The sequence below is a fragment of the Podarcis pityusensis genome (assembly GCF_964106645.2).
Source record: "Podarcis pityusensis genome assembly, chromosome: 7".
Taxonomy (NCBI): Eukaryota; Metazoa; Chordata; class Lepidosauria; order Squamata; family Lacertidae; genus Podarcis; species Podarcis pityusensis.
In genome coordinates this window covers 8,831,441-8,851,686 of record NC_138031.1, presented here as the reverse complement: position 1 = coordinate 8,851,686, position 20,246 = coordinate 8,831,441, and the positions used below count along the sequence as shown (strand labels likewise).

General features: G+C 42.5%; 1 protein-coding gene across 4 annotated transcripts in view; it reads right to left on the bottom strand.

Moving 5' to 3' along the window:
• Window positions 1–794: 794 nt before the first annotated feature.
• Window positions 795–20,246, bottom strand: part of LOC308480814 (solute carrier family 2, facilitated glucose transporter member 5-like) — a 24,901-nt gene continuing 5,449 nt past the window's right edge. For 3 of the 4 annotated variants that reach the window (XM_081012691.1, XM_081012692.1, XM_081012690.1), the window contains 12 exons: window positions 18,093–18,258; window positions 16,249–16,344; window positions 15,548–15,690; window positions 14,653–14,777; window positions 12,509–12,661; window positions 11,636–11,761; window positions 9,154–9,341; window positions 6,398–6,508; window positions 4,697–4,798; window positions 3,465–3,540; window positions 1,275–1,402; window positions 795–1,051 (listed from right to left, as the gene is read on the bottom strand). In XM_081012691.1, coding sequence (XP_080868817.1) covers window positions 878–1,051; window positions 1,275–1,402; window positions 3,465–3,540; window positions 4,697–4,798; window positions 6,398–6,508; window positions 9,154–9,341; window positions 11,636–11,761; window positions 12,509–12,661; window positions 14,653–14,777; window positions 15,548–15,690; window positions 16,249–16,344; window positions 18,093–18,224 — 1,554 coding nt within the window. In that variant the 5' untranslated portion in view covers window positions 18,225–18,258 and the 3' untranslated portion in view covers window positions 795–877. The remainder of the gene's footprint in view (window positions 1,052–1,274; window positions 1,403–3,464; window positions 3,541–4,696; window positions 4,799–6,397; window positions 6,509–9,153; window positions 9,342–11,635; window positions 11,762–12,508; window positions 12,662–14,652; window positions 14,778–15,547; window positions 15,691–16,248; window positions 16,345–18,092; window positions 18,259–20,246) is intronic. The other variant, XM_081012693.1, reaches the window with a different exon arrangement.

Sequence of the window (20,246 nt, the reverse complement as noted above, 5' to 3'; positions counted from 1 at the left end):
GTTAAAAGTAGCAGCTAGGTGCTGGGATGATAAACAGGCAATTTTTCACCCCAAGGTGGTGCTGTGGTGATGAACGAAGTGGTGATCATAGCCTATGTGATGGGCTGTCATTCAGGATGAATTACGGGCCTCTACAGTAAATTCAGGGTGGCGCTGTGGGTTAAACCACAGAGCCTAGGACTTGCCAATCAGAAGGTAGGCGGTTCGAATCCCCACGACGTGGTGAGCTCCCATTGCTCGGTCCCTGCTCCTGCCAACCTAGCAGTTCGAAAGCACATCAAAGTGCAAGTAGATAAATAGGTACCGCTCCGGCGGGAAGGTAAACGGCGTTTTCATGCGCTGCTCTGGTTCGCCAGAAGTGGCTTAGTCATGCTGGCCACATGACCTGGAAGCTGTACGCCAGCTCCCTCGGCCAATAAAGCGAGAGCGCAGCAACCCCAGAGTCAGCCACGACTGGACCTAATGGTCAGGGGTCCCTTTACCTTTACCTTTACCTTACAGTAACTACATGTCTGTAGTAAATAAGTAAAGGCAACAAAGATGTAGCCTGTTCTGGAGTGGAATCTAATTTGGCCCAGCCAAAATACTGTTCACAAGACATTCACAAAATAATAATAATAATACTAAGACCTGGAAGGGGGGCAGCTGTTGAGGTATTTGTCTGTTGCCTTCCTGAAATTTGGACACTTTCATGGCATGGAAAAGCCTGACAATGGTGTGGAGTGTTCAGACAAAAAGGAAAACTGCAACATAATCATTGTCATTATTCAGTTTAAGAGTAACCACAAGAAATCTCTTGGAATATGTTTTTTTTATTTCTTTTTAAAAAAACCCTATTTAATAAATGAACAAACTGCATATGCTGCTTAACAAGTTTCTACTTGGGCGATGGCATCTTGAAATGTACCCTCCTGGGATTCCGCGTGTTCACTTTCCCCCTGATTTCCACAAAGGTTCTGTTTCTGGTTTCTGGCATGAACTTGAATATATAAACAAAGATGGCGAAACCAAATGGACAGAAAAAGATTAAGCTATAGGGCCCAATATGTATCTAGAGATGGGGAAAATGGGGGCAGGGAAGGAGAGAAAGAGGCAGACATGAGTATAATGTAGAGTTCTATCTATCATCTATCTATCCATCCATCCATCCATCCATAACACCCATATATCCTTCTTGGCTCCACCCAGCTCCCCTCATTTTTGGGGGGAATAATGCTCCTTTGTAAGGAGCAAAGTCTGCACTCCTCATCAAAATTACCTTCAAAATCACTCACCTCTATGTAAAGGAAAATCAGTCCTACGACAAAGCTTAGGAGCCAATGCAAAAACTGTGCAATCACAATGGCTGAAGATCGTGATGACTGAAGGAAGAGCTCCACCACTAGCACAGATGGAAGTGGACCTTTGGTGGATAGAAAGGATTCCAGGAATTTAATACTCCCCCACCCTTGAAAATTGATCTTTCCTAGTTATTGTTTTACTTGATTCAGTTTATTACTGCTTCCAGTGAGACATCTCAGATCAATTTCACAGTAAAAACAGCCACAATAAAAACAACTAAAGACAATCCCGTAATTTCAAAACTAATACAGGTGCAGATTAGGATGAAGATCTCCACTTAAAAGGCTTGGTGAAAAAGGAAGGTCTTCAAAAGGTGCCAAAAACACAACCAAGATATGGTGCCTTGCTGATGAGTGATGGGAGAGGATGCCAAAGGCAAGGTGGCACCACACTCAAGGTCAGATTAGGACATCATATGGAACAGACCTCCTGATGAGATGGTATTTGCAATAGGTCCCTGTGGCGTTTGCCCTCCTATGTGTGTGACAACATACTGGGTTCATAGGGAAAGAGTTAACTAATTGTAAAATGACTAACCGATGGGAACCCAGGGGGCAGAGTTAGCTGTGTATAAGGTTTAAGCACAGAGGGTTTTTTTAGAGAGTGAGTTAGAATTAGAGTTGTTGAAAAGACAGTCTGGAGTTAGGAGAAACAGAGAAGATAAGTCTGTGGGTTGGGTTGGGCTAGTCTGGTGTGAGAGAGGGAGAGAATTTGTTAAGAGGAGTCAGTCAAACAGTTGAGATAATCAGTCAGAAGGTATTAGGAAGGTATAGGCCAGTGAAGAAACTAAAGTTAAGGTACTGACAGGTATATTATCTGAGAAACCATAAACTTGTTAATGTTTGTAAAATAAACTTGGGGTTTTTTTGTTCACTTTTAACAACTGACTGGACTCAGTGTTTTACCAGAGAGTAACTGGTTGGTGGCAGCAGTAAAGAGAGCACAGTGGTGGCACAGGAATCAATAGACCATTAAACGTCCGGCGACCCTGTGTGATCGCCATAGTCCCTACCTTCAGAGCACAGTCGTTAATGGGTATATAAGGAGTGAGATGACCAGTTGGGGCATTACTTATTGTGCTAGTTGTAGGTTCCAGCCCAACCTCATCGGTACGCTGGGAAAGAAGGCATTGCAGTAATCCATCCTAGAGGTTTTTAGAAAATGGATGGCATGGCCCACAATATTTGGAGGGTTCAAACTCAGTTTGTTGATCCTTATCCAGACCTCTACTAAGTCAAGGTGCCAGTGCAGGGTTTTGCAGACTTCTCCTGATACAGATGTTACAGAGAAATGGAAATTGGGTATCATTACTGCACTGATGACAGCTCTTCCCAAGTCTGCTAATGACTATTCCCACAATGGCTTCATAGGGAAACAGCATGGAGGAAAATATGGTACCCTGCAGGATGTCAGAGCACAATTGGCAGGGGACCAAGAGATAATCACCCAGGGCTCTGAAATAGGAGGAGTAGAACCACTGTAAAAGAATGTCTCCAATGCCCATCTCACCAAGTCACACCACCGTCAATGGTATCAAATGCTACCAAAATATCAAGTGAAAATAACCACATGCTCTTACTTTCCTCTGTGTCACTGCCTTGTCTTTACTTCTCTGGTATACCAAAGTATAGAATGGCATCTTCTGCACTGGAGAGGGCAGGGTGGAGGGTACTTTCTCCTCGGCCTGATGCCAGGTGCTGGCTCTCATGGCTAGCTCCAAGATGGATGGGTGTCCTATGAATCACAGCAACTCCTCCCTCTCCATCACCCCCCAACACCTGCAGCCTGTGCTCATGCTACATCGTGTATGTTGACAGGCACATCTGGATGTGATCAGGTTCTCCTAGCTCACCCACCCAGGTCTCAGCAGCACATCTCACATGAACAACCTTCTCCACGTTCAAGTTAGATCTAACTCAGGTTGGCACATCACACACAGCAGACAGGCAGCCATGAATCTCTCTATGTGAGGAGTGCAACATTAATAGTAACTCCCTAGCCTTCTATGGTGAATTACCAACTCCCCATAGCTGTGTGTCTTTCTACTATGATCACTTACATTGATCACTTATTCATCTCTCTCCCATCATCTAAAGAGCTCAACGCATCATCTAAGCACTTACCTGGCCCAATGCCATGTGCAAAAAGGAATATGATGATTAAGATTACGCTGAAATACCCCATATCTGAGATGACACTCTGTTGGAGAAAGTAGACTGTATTTCAGTTATGTACTTGTGATCTTGTCAGGTGCCCTTTATTTCATAAAAGTTATATACTGCTTGATTGTTTTTTGATATACCTCAAAGTGCATAAAAAGGTAAAGGACCCCTGGACAGTTAAGTCCAGTCAAAGGCGACTATGGGGTGCAGTGCTCACCTCGCTTCAGGCCGAGGGAGCTGGTATTTATCCAGACAGCTTTCCAGGTCATGTGGCTAGCATGACATAGAATTATGCTGCGAGACTATAATTCACATAATCCCTAACCATTGATCATATTGGTTGGAGCTGCCGGGAGTTGGGCCCAAGAGCAAAACTCATCTTTCCATTTGCTATCCCTTATTCCTTAAAATTCTGGCCCACAGAATGCAGTAGGAGTGCAATACAGCAAGAACCAAGCCCCTGTGAAATCTGTCATCTTGGAATGCAACGTCCATGTACAGCGGTACCTCTGGTTACTAACAGAATCCATTCCGGAGTTCCGTTCGTAATCGGAAACCACCCGTAACATGAGGCGCACTTTCACTAATGGCGCCTCCCGCCACATGTGTCCCTCCGGCGCGCAATTTCCGCTTGCATCCTGGGGCAAAGTTTGCAACCTGGAGCGGCTACTTCTGGGTTAGTGGAGCTCATAACCCGGAGTGTGCGCAACCAGAGGTACCACTGTGATGTTCACAGGGTGGAGACTATACTCATTCTTATCCATTCATATAAACATACGAGGCTGACTTATACCGGCCAACATTTGAACTTGAGCCCGCAAGACTGGAAGTTGTTAAGCAGAGTTGAGATGGCTATTTGTCATGGATGCTTTAGATCAGATTCGTGCATTGCAGAGAGTTGGGCTAGCTGGCCCTTGGGGTCCCTTCCAACTCTATAGTTCTATGATTCCATGATTTTACCTCCTTACTCACTGCTAAACAACAGAGGTGTTGGAAGCACCAACTAACAGTACAGCCATTTCAAATCACCTCAGCTTGTATACATAATTTTGGGGAAAGGAAATGTTCTGATGCGTCTACTGCCAGCTTCCCCACTAGCTTTGGAGCTGTTACATAGTGCGTGTTATAGGGGAAGTGGGCTAGAGGACAGCCCATTTAGCGATTCTCAGCTCTAAATGCCACCAGTTACAAACCTGCAGTTCCATGGCCACGGTTAACAGGACACAGATGAAACCACTCACCGCAAAGCCAATGAGAAGTGAAAACCTGCGCCCCTTATAATCAGTAATAAAAATCTAAAGAATATAACGACAAAGATAAAATTACTAAGCATAAAGAGGAATAAGACATGCTGAAGAGGCATCATTTTGGCTTCTCCAAAGGTAGGTTCTACTATACTAGCATTTTAGAGTTTCTTCTTATTTTTTTAGTGAATGTCTTCCAGTAGCACCTTAGAGACCAACTAAGTTTGTTATTGGTATGAGCTTTCGTGTGCATGCACACTTCTTCAGATACACTGAAACAGAAGTCACCAGACCCTTATATATAGTGAGAGGGTGGGGAAGGGTATTACTTAGAAGGGTGGTGGGAATGGGTGATTGGCTGATAGGTGTGGTAAACCTGTTGACGACTGCAATTGGTCTTACAGGAAAAAGCAAGGGGTGAGATGGCTAATAATAATAATAATAATAATAATAATAATAATAATAATATAAGAATCCAATGTCTCTATTCAGACCAGGTCTCTCCATGGTTTGAAGTTTGGTAATAAGTTACAATTCAGCAACTTCCCTTTCCAGTCTATTTCTGAAATTCTTTTGTAATACGACAGCTACTTTGAGATCTTGTATAGAATCTCCTGGGAGACTGAAATGTTCTCCTACTGGTTTCTCTGTCTTGTGATTCCTGATTCAACTACAGCAGACCAACAGGGCTACCTACCTGTGATTAGTGAATGTTTGTGCAAGAAAGTTATGAATTGCAAGGGCCAGTCTGGATGATACCTTGTGCTCATTCCAAACCCATGATTCTATGATGGGGGAAGGGGAGCGGAATCAGAATTACAGATCAAAGTGTAGAGAGCGTGTGGCAACACAGAAACATATTGGGATTAAAAAATAAATAAATCAGGGCAACTCTTTAGGTTCACATACAAGCTTACATTAAGCAAGAATCCATGTAAAAACAACAGCGCAGTGAGTGTTTGCCACAACTGTGTGTGTATATGAGTGTCAAGGATCTTAAATAAGAAGGAGTTGAATGAAAGCCTGCAAATACCTACTCAAAGAAATCAGGACTTAACAGTAAAGTAAGTGTGCAGAGATGGTTTAGCTTCCAGATGTTGTTGGACTACAACTCTTATCAGCCTTAGTCAGAATGTTCAGTTATTGGGAATGATGGGAGTTATAATCTAACAAATTCAGGAGAGCACCATGTTAACTATCCTGGGTGTATAGATTGCAGTCTTTTGGACATAGCTATACAACAGTCCTAAACTGGTGTAGCACTAATTTCCTTTTTCATACTTGGAAAGTATAAATTCTGTGGTAGTAGGACAGAGATAAGGCACATTCTCCTTAGAAAACAAAAGGCACAAAGGTAAGAGTCCTTGCTCTCACCAACTCAAATTTTATTTAAACAAAAAAATCAAATTCTAAACTAATTTGCAAATTGATTTTTTAAATACCCCTTCGGACAGCTTCCAAGAAGCCAGGTAGTATATGCTAACATGTAGGACTGCTCTTCAAAATAATACTCAGACAACTCATGTAAAACTATAATTCTTGTGGTTTTTATGAAGGGGGGGCACCTAAATTGGCACAAAATAGTTATAAAATGTTGCATGCATTTCCAAGATCTAGAAGGTTAGTGAGAAAGAGGTAGAAGATGCTTACCCCAAATACCATTGAGATACATAAAAAAGTGGTGGCTGCTATTGTCGCAAATCGGGATGAATATATCCCCATATTTATATTTCTGAAGTTTCTCTCTGCATAAGAGTATGCCTGAAAAGAAGATGCATACCATTACAAGTCTTATCTGAATGGAAGAAAAAGAATGTTGACAAAGATACATAACCGACCCGATTCTGCAGGACTTGGATATCAGCTACCCCTAATCTAGCATGATCTCTATAATTGTCTCAACTCTTTAAGTAACATATCCTATGCTTCAGAGCTGCAATTTTCTTGGCATCCTCCTCCATTTCCAAATTTTCCTCAGTCTGCTGGACATGTAATCTTGGCATAGAAATTCACATCTCCCTACAGCTTTTCTACACATTAGAGCAGAGCTTTCCAAACTTTCCATGTTGGTGGCACACTTTTTAGCCATGCGCCTTTTTGTGACACACCAATTTCAGTTTCACTAGCAAACTGGTGGGTTGCCGGTTCCCTTTCCAGCCCCAGGAGGAGTGTGGGGCACATTGGCGCAACGCACCTACACACTGCAGCCGACACACTAATGCGTCGTGACACACAGTTTGGAAAGCTCTGCATTAGAGGATCCAAGTTGGAAATGAAGAGAGCTATTCCCTAGAAAAAGGCCCTTCTAAGATAAGGGAGAGTTGACTTGGATCTCTTCCTTGCAAAATCAGGTCCTACTGAGATTTGCCACCAGGTATACGTCTGATCAAAATTGCTGCAGAAGTTCTAATGTATGTACTTTTTTTTTTTTAATAATATTTATTAAAGTTTCAAAAGCAGAAAAATCACATTAATAAAAAGATTAACAATAAAAAGAAAAAATACAAAGTAGAAAAAAGAAAAAACAGTTAAAAACAATTCCATCTTTTCATCACTTCTTTTACATTTACTTGTTTCCCGGACCTCCTCTTACTTCCCTCTTTTGTATTCCAATTCAATTTGTTAATCCAACAATTCCTTTCCCTCCTTTTTAATCCTAATCCTTAATCTTGATATATTATAACATTAAATTTTTACATATTAGAAACCAATTTTTCCATATTCTTTTGTACCTGTACAGCTAGAAACCACTTAACTTCAATCCAACATCATTCTAACATTCATTAATTTTGCAATATTTCTGTAAATAGTCTTTAAATTTCTTCCAATCTTCTTCCACCGACTCTTCTCCCTGGTCACGGATTCTGCCAGTCATTTCCGCCAATTCCATATAGTCCATCAATTTCATCTGCCATTCCTCCAGTGTGGGTAAGTCTTGTGTCTTCCAATGCTTTGCAATAAGTATTCTTGCTGCTGTTGTAGCATACATAAAGAAAGTTCTATCCTTTTTTAACACCGATTGGCCGACTATGCCCAGGAGAAAGGCCTCTGGTTTCTTCAAGAAGGTATATTTAAATACCTTTTTTAGTTCATTATAAATCATCTCCCAGAAAGCCTTAATCCTTGGGCACGTCCACCAAAGGTGAATGTATTACTTTGGCATGTGATTGATCAAACAATTTCATGTAGCTGGATTATTTTGTGGAATGCAGTCTAGCTTTTCTCTGATAATTGAGAAAGTTTTTTGGGGGGGAATCATCTCCTTCAATGGAATAGCATAAATATCCCTTTCTTAGAACATCTGCCCCAATTCCATTTGAGAGCATGCATGCAACCTTTTGCATGTGTCCAAGGCTTGCTGATTCAGGTAATTATTATTTAATAAGGGTATTTCAGCTCTGCATCAGTATTATAGGTTGGTAACGTTAGCTTGTAGTATGTAATGTTCTTATGCTATATATAACATTTTTAACCTTCTCTTATTTGTATCTGCAAGCTGCCTTGAGTTTCATAAGGGAAAAAGGCAGGGTATAAATGGACACCCCCACCAAAAATTTGTTGCACCATGCAACAGATTAGCTCCACCACTTGGCTTGGATTTTTGAATTATTGAAAAGTTAACGAGAATACAATTCACATTTAAGAAACAATGTCAGTCAATAACCCTGCATGACTCGCCATTCAGGATTACCCCAATGACTTCAGCGCTCTGTACTTCTGGAACCTTTAAAGGTAAAGGTAAAGGGACCCCTGACCATTAGGTCCAGTCGTGGCTGACTCTGGGGTTGCGGCACTCATCTTGCTATATTGGCCGAGGGAGCCAGTGTACGGTGTGGCCAGCATGACTAAGCCACTTCTGGCGAACCAGAGCAGTGCACAGAAATGCCATTTACCTTCCTGCCAGAGTGGTACCTATTTATCTACTTGCACTTTGATGTGCTTTTGAACTGCTAGGTTGGCAGGAGCAGGGACCGAGCAACAGGAGCTCACCCCATCGTGGGGATTCGAACCGCCGACCTTCTGATCGGCAAGTCCTAGGCTCTGTGGTTTAACCCACAGCACCACCCACATCCCTCTGGGACCTTTACCCCTCAGCAATGCCATCTTTCCTGTAGAGCAAGACCATTTACTTGGGCAGCAGTGGGAAATCTGCAACCCACCATGTGTTTTTGGACAAGAACTTCGCCAGTGAGAGCTGGAGTCCCAACAATACCCACAAGCCTACAGTTTCCCTCTCCTTGTGTTATAGAGTTTGATATTTCTAACACTTGGAGAAGCATCTGAAAAACAGAACAGGGGCAAAGAATGCAGCCATCCATAGAGACAAAGAGTGGTAGCTCGTATGACAGCCTCTAAATTGTATGTACAACAGGGGCCTTCATTTTGCCTAGCTCAACCTTCCTTACCACACTGACGCCATCGAACTGTTGTCCAACCATCAAGACAATTATGGCAATGACTTGCCTTCGCAGTTTTTTGGCATATAGCAGTTTAAGAGGTTTCATGTTCTTTTCTGACTTTTCAACAACGTCCTCCTGATGGAGCTCTTCAATCTCATCCTCCACATCATTTCTGTTCCTTAGTTTCTTCAGTGCTATGTTAAGAATAGAGGCAGAGAGGATCAGACTTCAATAGAGGTACTTTCTAGAAGAAGAAGAAAAAAGGAAGAGGCTGGTAACAAAGGAAAAGTTGGATGAAGGAAGTCAAGAGGGTGAAATCTTTCCAGAATGCTTGGGAGCCATTGAATGCCATAAATACAGAAGTCAGAATGCTCACTGCAGAGCAGTAAATATACCACCAAGGTCAAGTGGATGCCTCTGTCGTGAATGAATACAATAAAGGAAGCATTTCAAGGTAAAAGAAAAAGAAAAAAAAGTTTGTTTTGGAAAATAGAAGTCATGTCCAAATAAGAAAAACAAAAGCAGAGCAGAAGCTTTAGCAAAAGAAAGGCAGGGAGGCATAAACAGAATATGAGGAGCATATTACTAAAAAAAAGTAAGAATGATAGAAAATTATGGGGGAAAGAGGTCATCACTCCAAGGGACAGGAAATATATCCCTTAGAAGTGGTCCATTCCTTCATGAACTGATATGTTTTTTGCTGAATAAACACATTCATAATCCAAATACAATTAAATTGTTAGGCTACAAAGATAGCTAATGATTTGCCCACCCAGTGCAAAGGCTGCAGAAGACAGCATCTGGAATGCCTGGTAGACAGTGCTGAGGAGGGGCATTGGTCATAGTGCAGGTTATCATCAAATATATTATTTCCTTTACTTGGAAACATGGGATTTGTGGATCAACATGAGGGAGGCTTGACTGCTCTGGAGTCCTTGCCCTCTTGCTAGGTCAACAAAAATGATGAAATCTCTAGTTACCTTGAGGATTTGTCATTGTGGCCAAAAAGTTTTGTCAGCTGAGGATTCCTTCATGTCTGAGTAGTGGAAATCCTCATACAAAACTTAAAACCCAGGCTAATACTGCCTTGATGACTATGTGGGTATAAAGTGCCTTTATAAAGTCCTACAAATTCCAAAGCATTCGGGCCATCACTCTAATGGCCCCATTTCTTGCAGAAATTTTATCTTGCTCTCCATGTTGTTGGAATGTGAAAAGGAGCCAGATTTGAAAAGTGTTACATTCATTTATATTAACATAACAACATAAGTAGATCCATGATTGATCAGTCCAAATGCTTATCATTATGGTTATCTTAACACCTGTTCATAGAAGACTGGAAAGAAACATTAAATATAAAATTATCAAGCACGTAGAAGAACAAGTTTTGCTGAAGCAGAAGCAACACGGTTTCTGCAAGGGGTAAGTCCTGTCTCACCTTTTAGAGTTGTTTTACAATGTCAGCAAACTTACAGAGGTGATCAGTTGGCACTGTGAACTTTTGAAAAGCTTTTGGCAAAGCACTGCACCTAAGAATCCTGAATAAGCATCACAGCTGTGAGATAAAGAGAATAGGTCCTCTTCTGGACCAGAAACTGGTTAAGAAACAGTAGCAGAAAGTAGGGATCAATGGACTCCCAATGGAGAGATGTAGAAAGTGAAGTTCCCCCACTGGCTTGGCACCCAGTGCAGCAGAACCCGTTGTACTGCCCTAAATATATGATGGCCACACATATCACTGTGAGAAGGAAGAAAAGTGCAACGATTTATTGATTGATAATTCTTCATTGTGGTCTAAACGGTTTAATTATTATTTGTTGATGTTTAATTTTACTGATTACTATTAGATTCTGATGGATTGTTGAACGCTGCTTTGTTTGATATAAGTTGTTTATTTTAAAGTTATTATGACTTTTAATATTGGATCAGATTGTTACTATTAATGTTTGATGTTTTATTGTGTTTTTATTTGTGATGGAAGTTGCCCAGAGTAGCTTGGGCAACCCAGCCAAATGGGTGGGGTATAAATACTACTACTACTACTACTACTACTACTACTACTACTAAAACAACAACAACAACAACAACAACAACAACAACAACAACAACAACAACATGGCTGGCTCCAGAGAGACTGTCTTTTTTTCCACCACCCTGGCCCAATTCTACATTTTATACCATTTATTTGCTTCGGTGTTTAAACACTGGAAACTGCCTTGGGTGCCCTGACAGAAAGGTACTAAGTATATAAATGCAATAAATAAATTTATGTATACAACAAATGAACATTTACATAACATGTTTTTCATACTTCTCATATGTAGTTCTTCTGAAATGGATGTTAGTGGGCTCTTATGACTGACCGTGTAGGAATAACAAGGATGCTAGAATGGCGAGACCTTATGTGACAAGCCAATAGTGGGTGACATTGCACAGCTATGTAGGGTGCTCACACTTAGAGGTCCCAGTGCAATTCAACATATCGTACCTTTCCTTGAGCTCTCTTCATCCCTCTTCTGAATGAGTAGGTACCGAGGGCTTTCAGGTAAGAAGGGCAATAGAGGCAACTGAAGAAATGGCATAACACCAAAAAGTTTTATCAAAGTTGGGAAGCCTGTGGAAGAAGATAGTACGAAGATAAGGTGAAGAAACAGCAGTGCTCCATCTGATGCTATCTACCATATGTTTGAGAAAGGGTCTTGTTGGTTGGTTGGTCATTCTGTTCTCTCTGGGTTTGGACGCCTTTTAAGACATAATCAGCAAACTCAGCATGAGGGTTTCAACGTTGGGGAACCTTAGTCAACATGTGGATGCCAGATGTCATTTTGAACTAAGATGGCAGGCCAAAAAGTCTTTACTAATTTTGGGGAAATTAATGTTGCAGTACCGGCAGCTTTTCCTACCACATGTTAAAAGCGTGGCACTTATTCTAACAACATCCTGGAGCTTGAAGAGAGCAGTAATGATTTTTGTAACGCTGCAAAGACAGAAATAAAGGAATGTAAATACGTTTCTGTCTATCTCTTTCCCCTGCCTGGGGGGGCAGGAAAGAGGGGGTGTGTTCTTCTCACTCTGAGAAGGATCGCCTATCGCAACCTCTGCCTGGATCCTGCTGGGGAATGCAGACAGGGAGGTCAACAGGAGATCAAGCTGGGTGCCTGGAGAGTGGCCAGTTTCTCCTGATAAAGGCTTGATTCCCGACACTTACTTACTCACTTACTTATTTTAAAAGCAAGCACATCCAAAAACCATTGTGGTTTTTAAATGGATAGTGTTATCTACAAAACTGGTTTCCACAAAATCCTGGGCAGCACTCCCCTCCGCTATACTATAAGGCAAAGAATTAATATCACTGAATTACCTTTTCCCGTCCCCAAGACTTCTTGAAGACAAAGTATCTGAGCCACGAGGAAACCAAACAAATAAAACAGTTGGTACATCATGATAATGCCTCCCCTCAGGCTTCTAGGGGAGATCTCGCCAAGATAGACAGGGCCAACACAGAAGCATATTCCTGGTAAGATAGAAATTCAAATGGTAATACACAACATGCATGTGACATGATTTATTTATTAAGGCTTGTATTCAAGGAATGGGAGGCCAGCTGGCAAGCCGCAGCTCGGATGTCTCCTTCCATCGGCCCATGCTCCGACGTAAATCAGCAACTCGGGCTTCAAAGCCAGGGCATGCTATCAGCAGAGAGAACTGTGCAAACAGAACAGGCGTGAGGCTTGTGGAAGCATACTACAACTACAGATTTATTAATCATAAATCAGGACAAAGAAACATGTCATCTCTCTCTCTCATGTCATCTCAGAGAGAACGGGAAAAGCAAAAGCTATACACAACGGAAGTTCCCAGCATACTGTGCTGGAATGTAAACAGACATGTGGCACGCAACAGTTCCACATGTCTGCTCCTTCAGGTGGAATAGAAATGTCAACAGATGCCCCGGCAAATATTTTCCTATAGTTTTTTTCAATCCTCCAGAATAGATTTGGGAATGCTGTGTGTTGCACATAGTGGGAGGAAATTGGGGAAGATCCCTTTGCACCCATGGGAGTGACTCTTGGAAGGAATTAAAGGGCAAAAAGGGATACTTGGAATAATGGTAATCATCTCTTCATTGAGAAGGCATCAACTTCTTATCTTTGGTTTCAGCTAGGATTTGCTGCAGGGCAACATCTCCGAAAGGTTTAGTGCCTACAAAGGTCGTAGAGGTTAAACCTGTACACAAGGAAGCATTCACCTCCCTGTCAGTTAGCCAGAGGTGTCTCCTTGTGACCATTCCAGCAGCCATTGCATGAGAGGAGGACTGGGCAAAGTCCACAGGTGAGTCAGAGATTAATGCAAGGACATGGGAAGGTTTTAGAAGTGGTTTCTGGATTCTGTCAGGGTCCTGAGTTGGATAGCCTAGAACATCTTCAATTGAAAATAGTATTGCCTTGGAAAAAACAGAGGTGGAGACTGAGGCTCTAATAGCTAATGTAGAAGCTTCATGTAGACGGGACGCGGGTGGCGCTGTGGGTAAAACCTCAGCGCCTAGGAGTTGCCGATCACACGGTTGGCGGTTCGAATCCCTGCGGCGGGGTGCGCTCCCGCCATTCGGTCCCAGTGCCTGCCAACCTAGCAGTTCGAAAGCACCTCCGGGTGCAAGTAGATAAATAGGGACCGCTTACCAGCGGGAAGGTAAACGGCGTTCTGTGCGCTGCGCTGGCTCGCCAGATGCAGCTTGTCACGCTGGCCACGTGACCCGGAAGTGTCTGCGGACAGCGCTGGCTCCCGGCCTATAGAGTGAGATGAGCGCACAACCCTAGAGTCTGGCAAGACTGGCCCGAACTGGCAGGGGTACCTTTACCTTTACTTTTAGAAGCTTCATGTACACATTTGAGAGCAGAGTCAGACTGACACTGATTGGCATCTTTCATTGTATATTCCCATATCTGGAAAGTGGGGCAATCAATCGAAGAGGGCAGATACGGGTTGCTCAGTGATTGAAGGCATAGGCACCTGAGTACCCTTGTCAAACTCTGTGGCAAAATCTGGTGAAGTTGCCTCCTTAACCTGCTGTAGCCAAGTTGAGAGCATATTGCTGTAAAAGGACTTGTTGAGAAAGAGAAAAATTATCATAGTGGGCTAAATGAATGGGATGTAAAAGGAATTGTTGCTGAGGAGAAACCAACTGGGGCACTGAAGCAGCAAACCAGGAGGGGGGCACAATGGCCAGAAATAAACTGTGCATGTGAAAGTAGGGGGCTGTCTAATGGATCCTGCAGCAGTGATGCAGGCAGTCATAGATCCCGGGAAAACTGCTTCATGAAAAGATCTTTCTCACCCAAAACAGCACAGAGGGTGCAAGGACCTATTCTCCTGCTCTTTTCCAGGTGCCAAATTTCAGTGTTCCTGATCTAATCAGCTTAATGGCACAAATTGCAAGCTGACTTCTGACCAGGTGTCCTTAACTTTTTTAAAATATAAGGCACTAAATCCAGGACCCTGACTCACCTGTGCTTATTCCAGAGCAGAGACGTGAAAAGATGATGTATCCGTGATTATGTATTGAAAGTGAGAATGTCATCACAACAGCAAATATAATTGCTGAAAGGTTAGTTATGATCAGTGCAACTTTCCTGAAAAGATAGTGAAATGGAGCAGTGAGGTAGGGAATATATTGTACCATCTAAAGAGCAAAGGAGGGGAGGTACTATGGAACTGCAAGGGAGTCCTCAGGGTTGTTGTTGTTGTTTTGGTTTTGGGGTTTTTTGGGACAATTGCTTTTGATTGTCATAGTTTGCAGAAGGGAGAAAGAACTACACGAGGCACCAAAACTCCTACTACCAAATCAGATATCTCAAAGATTGCAGGACACACTGAATTTCCACAAGGGCTAGAAAACTAATATTTGTCACTATGCTAGGCAAGTTTTGTTAGTTGGGGAAACTGGAGAGAGAGTCTGGGATCTTTTTAATGGAGGCATGTGCTCTACTACTGACCTGGAAAAATCTTTAGGTGCCTGCCCTAGGTACATAATTGAACGAAACCACATTGAAAGGATGATCTTGAATTCAGAAGGCATGTACCCACCTCCTAAAAACAAAGCTTCATTAGCTACCATTAGGTCTCCAGGGCCCTAACTAGATCCTATTGTGTTTCTGACTGCTACATATCCCTCCATGAAATGTCTAACAATTGTTAAATGTCATCTGACAAATACGTGTGCATTTTTCTATCTCTGAAACCCCACCCTATTGCTTGAATGAACAAGAGGAATGATAATGTTATTGTAGCTTTATAAGATGTTAACCGGGGTTAGAGGGGCTGTAGTCAGCAACATTCTCCCATCACCACACCCTGCCATACTAGGACATGTAGATCACAAGTCTCAAGTTTATCTCTATACCTGCCAAATCTATCTAACAACCAACCAGCAGGAATGGTTGCAAAGGAGGCTCCGAGTGGAAACATAGTCACGGTGATAGACAGAAGGGTAATCTGAAAATCTGCTTCTTCAGGTCTTGTTATGTTATAGAAGCGAGGCAGGAGCTAGGACATAAGCACATAATGATTAGAACCTCACCACAGATCACATGGCAAAAAACCTGGAGAGCTTGGGACTTAGCTAAAATCCAGGAGGGCCATGGCCAGTCAGTGCATACAATGAGTTACATGGCCTATCTCCAACAATAATAACAATAATGGTTTTATTATTTATACCCTGCCTATCTGGTTTCCCCAGCAACTCTGAGCAGCATCCAGCACATATAAAAACATAATAAAAGTTAAACATTAAAAACTTCCTGATACAGGGTGCCTTTAGATGTATTCTAAAAGTTGTGTAGTTCTTTATTTCCTTGACATCTGACTGGAGGGTATTCCACAGGGAAGGTGCCACTGCCAAGAAGGCCCTTTGCCTGGTTCCCTGCAGCTTCACTTCTTGCAATGAGGGAACCACCAGAAGGACCTTGGAACTGGACCTCAGTGTCTGGGCTGAACAATGGGGATGGAGATGCTCCTTCTAGTATATTGGACTGAGACCCTTGCTTTTTGAAGGGCCAAAAGCCTTTGCTTTTTGAAGCCATCTTTGCTGTTGCGCCATCTTACCCCAACAGTGTTGTAGAGTACCCACAGATTGTAGCCATGCTGCACAGGTATGAGACAGGAAGCAACCGTTACCAGAATCAGCACCATGGACAGCTCCTACAGGAAGGAGCAGCAAATACTGGGATGAGACTGCACATTAATTAAGTACACTTACCACTAATAAGATCCTAAATGGAAAGACAGAAAAAATATATAGGTCTGACACCTGGACATTGCTTCATAAATGCATTTTTTTTGTACCAAGTGTTAGCTGAGTTCTCTGGGTGGTTTCCAACCTCATTAAAATTCAAACTGCTACAAAATTAGAAACAAAGAAAAATATTAAATCTAAACAACAGAAACAGCCATAATGTAGACACTGCCTGGAGACTTTCTCTAGGGAGAACATTTCATGAAGGGGGCTCCACCTTTTAAAAAGCCCTTTCTCTCATCACTTGCCTCTAAAGGGCCAGTTAGCATAGCAAGGAGCAGGTGGGTACCTATGGGAGTGGGAGAAGGCAATATTATATACCAAACCTTTTCCTTTCCTTTCCTTTTAATGGACTAGTTCTATTTCACCACAATGCTAAACTGAGTCCTGCTTATTTTCAATTATCAGTAGTCCTTTATTGCTAAGCACCACACCCTTAATAGATATGTTATCTATGCAATACAGATATCAGATGGTATCTTTTATTGTGATTAATTCAAGCTACACCCCTATCTTGAAGATCTATGACTTTCTATGACAGAGGAGTCGACCTAATGCCCAGAGGTGCCTACTCTTTGGAATAGATATATGGAGTCCATGTGGCTGAAGCTACCATTCTACATTAAAAATGCTCAACTGGTAATCAAAGCCACCTACATAGAAGGATAGAATTGGAAGGGATCTTGAAGATAATCTTGTCCAACCCCCTGTCAGTGTTCAACTGTCATAGGCATATGACTGTGTGTTGAACTGTAGCTGGCTGAACTGATGCTGGAGTAAGTCCTCAAAAATGGTATTCTGGGAGTGTGGGGGAGGTGGAATCAGAATGGATTTCAGTTTGATCTTAAGCATGTTAAGCTTGGTCATGTGACCTGGGAACACAGCATAGAACACTATTTTAAAGTTTTTTTTTACCTCTGCCAGGCTTAAGCAGAGCAGCACTAGCCCCACTGATTAATGGAGTTTGGTTCTGGTGTAAATTTATGCTGGCTTAACTTAAATCAACTTGCTCGTTGTGCATAGGATTGCTCCTTTAGTGACTGATGGATCAGTTGTATCCTCCTTTTTATTCATGGTTTTTTAATAATAATAATAATAATAATAATAATAATAATAATAATAATAATTTTTATTTATACCCCGCCCTCCCAAGCAAAGGCTGGGCTCAGGGCAGCTAACAAGCAATAATAAAAATAAGTTGAATGAATACAACATAAAAACAAAATTAAAATACAACATTAAAATATTGAAACATTAAAATATTAAAATGTAGCCTCATCGCAGGAGGAGAAAGGAAAAGAAAAAAGAAAGAGGGGGAGGGAAACAAATTGGCTCCAAGCCAAAGGCCAGGCGGAACAACTCTGTCTTATAGACCCTGCAGAAAGAAATCAGATCCTGCAGGGCCCTGGTCTCATGAGGCAGAGCGTTCCACCAGGCTGGAGCCAGTGTTGAAAAGGCCCTCACTCTGGTTGAAGCTAATCTAACTTCCTTAGGGTCTGGGACCACTAGGGTGTTGCTATTTATGGACCTTGAGGCTCTCCGTGGGGCATACCGGGAGAGGCGGTCCCATAGGTACGAGGGTCCTAGGCCATGAAGGGATATTATATACCTATTTTAGGGAGTGGATTGGATGAAGCACTCCACTCTCACTCACCCGTTTCTTGGTTGCTGTGTTGCCTACATTCTTCTTGCTATTCCTGGCTTCTTCAAAAGTGGATTGGACAAAACCCTCTGAGTTCACCTCTCTCTCCATTTCTGCACCGTCTTTCTCATCTTCTTGGTTCATGCTTTCTTATGTAAGAGTCAGAAAACACACTCACCTGTTGGGGAATAAGAAAGTTACCCTATTGGACTTGCTCTATTTCCCAGCACCTAGCTCCAGATTGATAACTTGAAGTTCTTCCTTTGAGCCCAAATCATTAAAAGCAACAAAACAACAACAACCTAACCTAAGGGTCATCACCTGCGGTGTAATGGAGGAGGAGGACAGGGGATTGCAGCTCTGGGACTTCTTCAGAGCATATGTGTTTGTGTCATCTGACAAATGAACCAGGATAACTGATGAAACCTTCTTGCTTTGTCAAGTGAATGAGGTGAAGTTTGTGATGGATATCTTAGAGAAAATTGGTATATAGGAAATAATCAAGTGGATGCAGAGTACTTTGATAAGGTTTCGTCTTCAGGTAGCACTCTACATTTTAACACTTCTTTGCAAGCTTGTTTGCATTTATAATGAAAAGCTAAAATTTGCACTTTTTTGTGGTCGAATGTATTTTGAATGAGCTCAGTGAGTTGTAGAAGCTGAATATCCATCGGAGTGCTATCACACAGCTCTTAATAAATGGAGTACCGCTACCTACATTTTTGGAGTCTCCTTGGGGACATGAGTATGGATCTGCCATGATGAGCATCTGCGCTTCAAAATTTACCACTATACTGGTCATCACCAAATCACTAGTATTGACCATGGGAGAGAACTTCTTTAGTCCTTAAACATTTGGCTCCTTCAACATATACAGTTGTACCTTGGAAGTTGAACAGAAGTCCGTTCAACTTCCAAAACATTCCTTTGAAAACCAAGGTACGACTGTATTGACATGATCTCAGACAGAAGCTGGAGAAAGTACAAGAGCTGCCCATGTCATTGATTGTATAAACAACAAGGTACAGATGGAATCTCTCTATGGGCAGTCTCCCCACCCAATGCAGAGTATTCACCATGGAAGGATTCAAGGACAAACAAGCAAGAATCCACAAATGTGTATGCACAAGCATCACCAACCCACACTGCCTGCTATGTGCAGAAGGCAAGACAACTACTTCCTTGGGTCAAATAAGGCCAAAGCTTTATTGATTATTGACGTAAGAGGTTTGGCATGGGAATTGGATATAACCATTTTCATCCAGCCTACCTGCTGGATGTGTTGATTATTGGAGTCAACCCTAAAGTGGTGATGTCCTATGACTTATATCAAGTAGGAACATCCCCGTTGGATCACCATGTTGAGGATTGCCTTGCCTGGGTGTCTGTATAGAAGCAGTTCTTCCTGGTTCCATTTATCAGGATACCCCTTACCCTTTGCAGGGACAGGCAGAAGATACAGCCTCCCATCAACCATGACTAAGGCTTACCCAATGCTTAAACCATGTTGAGGATTGCCTTGCCTGGGTGTCTGTATAGAAGCAGTTCTTCCTGGTTCCATTTATCAGGATACAACTTACCCTTTGCAGGGACAGGCAGAAGATACAGCCTCCCATCAACCATGACTAAGGCTTACCCAATGCTTAAACCACTAAAGTTTTGATGATTGCTATGAGGTAGGTAAAACCCACTAGGCAAGGCTAATTGGTCCAAGGGGAGATTCCTGCCCAGCCCTAAATATGGCAGTCAACAATGTCCACAACAAGGTCAAATGCACCACAATAACGACAACAACATAAAGTGTGTGTGAGAGTGAGTGAGAGATCCGACAAGGAAACTGTGTGCAGGAGCAAGGGTAGGCCATTTTAAATACTGGACAAGAGAACCCAAGTGAAACCTGCTGGCCTCAGTTGGTCCCAGGAAGAGTCCACCCCCCAGGCCTGCCTGCAATAGGCCAATTCAGCAGGCACACCTAGAATCTGACCTCCTAGCTAGCATGGAGGACCAGCTCCTCAATGGCCATGAGATGCCCGCATGTAACACTTCATGCTGGATCACACCAGGCAGGGTTCTGCAGGCCCGCAAGGCCACCATACCAATGGTTGGGTAAGTAGAATTAGGTGCACAAATGGTTGCCACCCCCTGCTGCCCAATATGTAGAGAAGA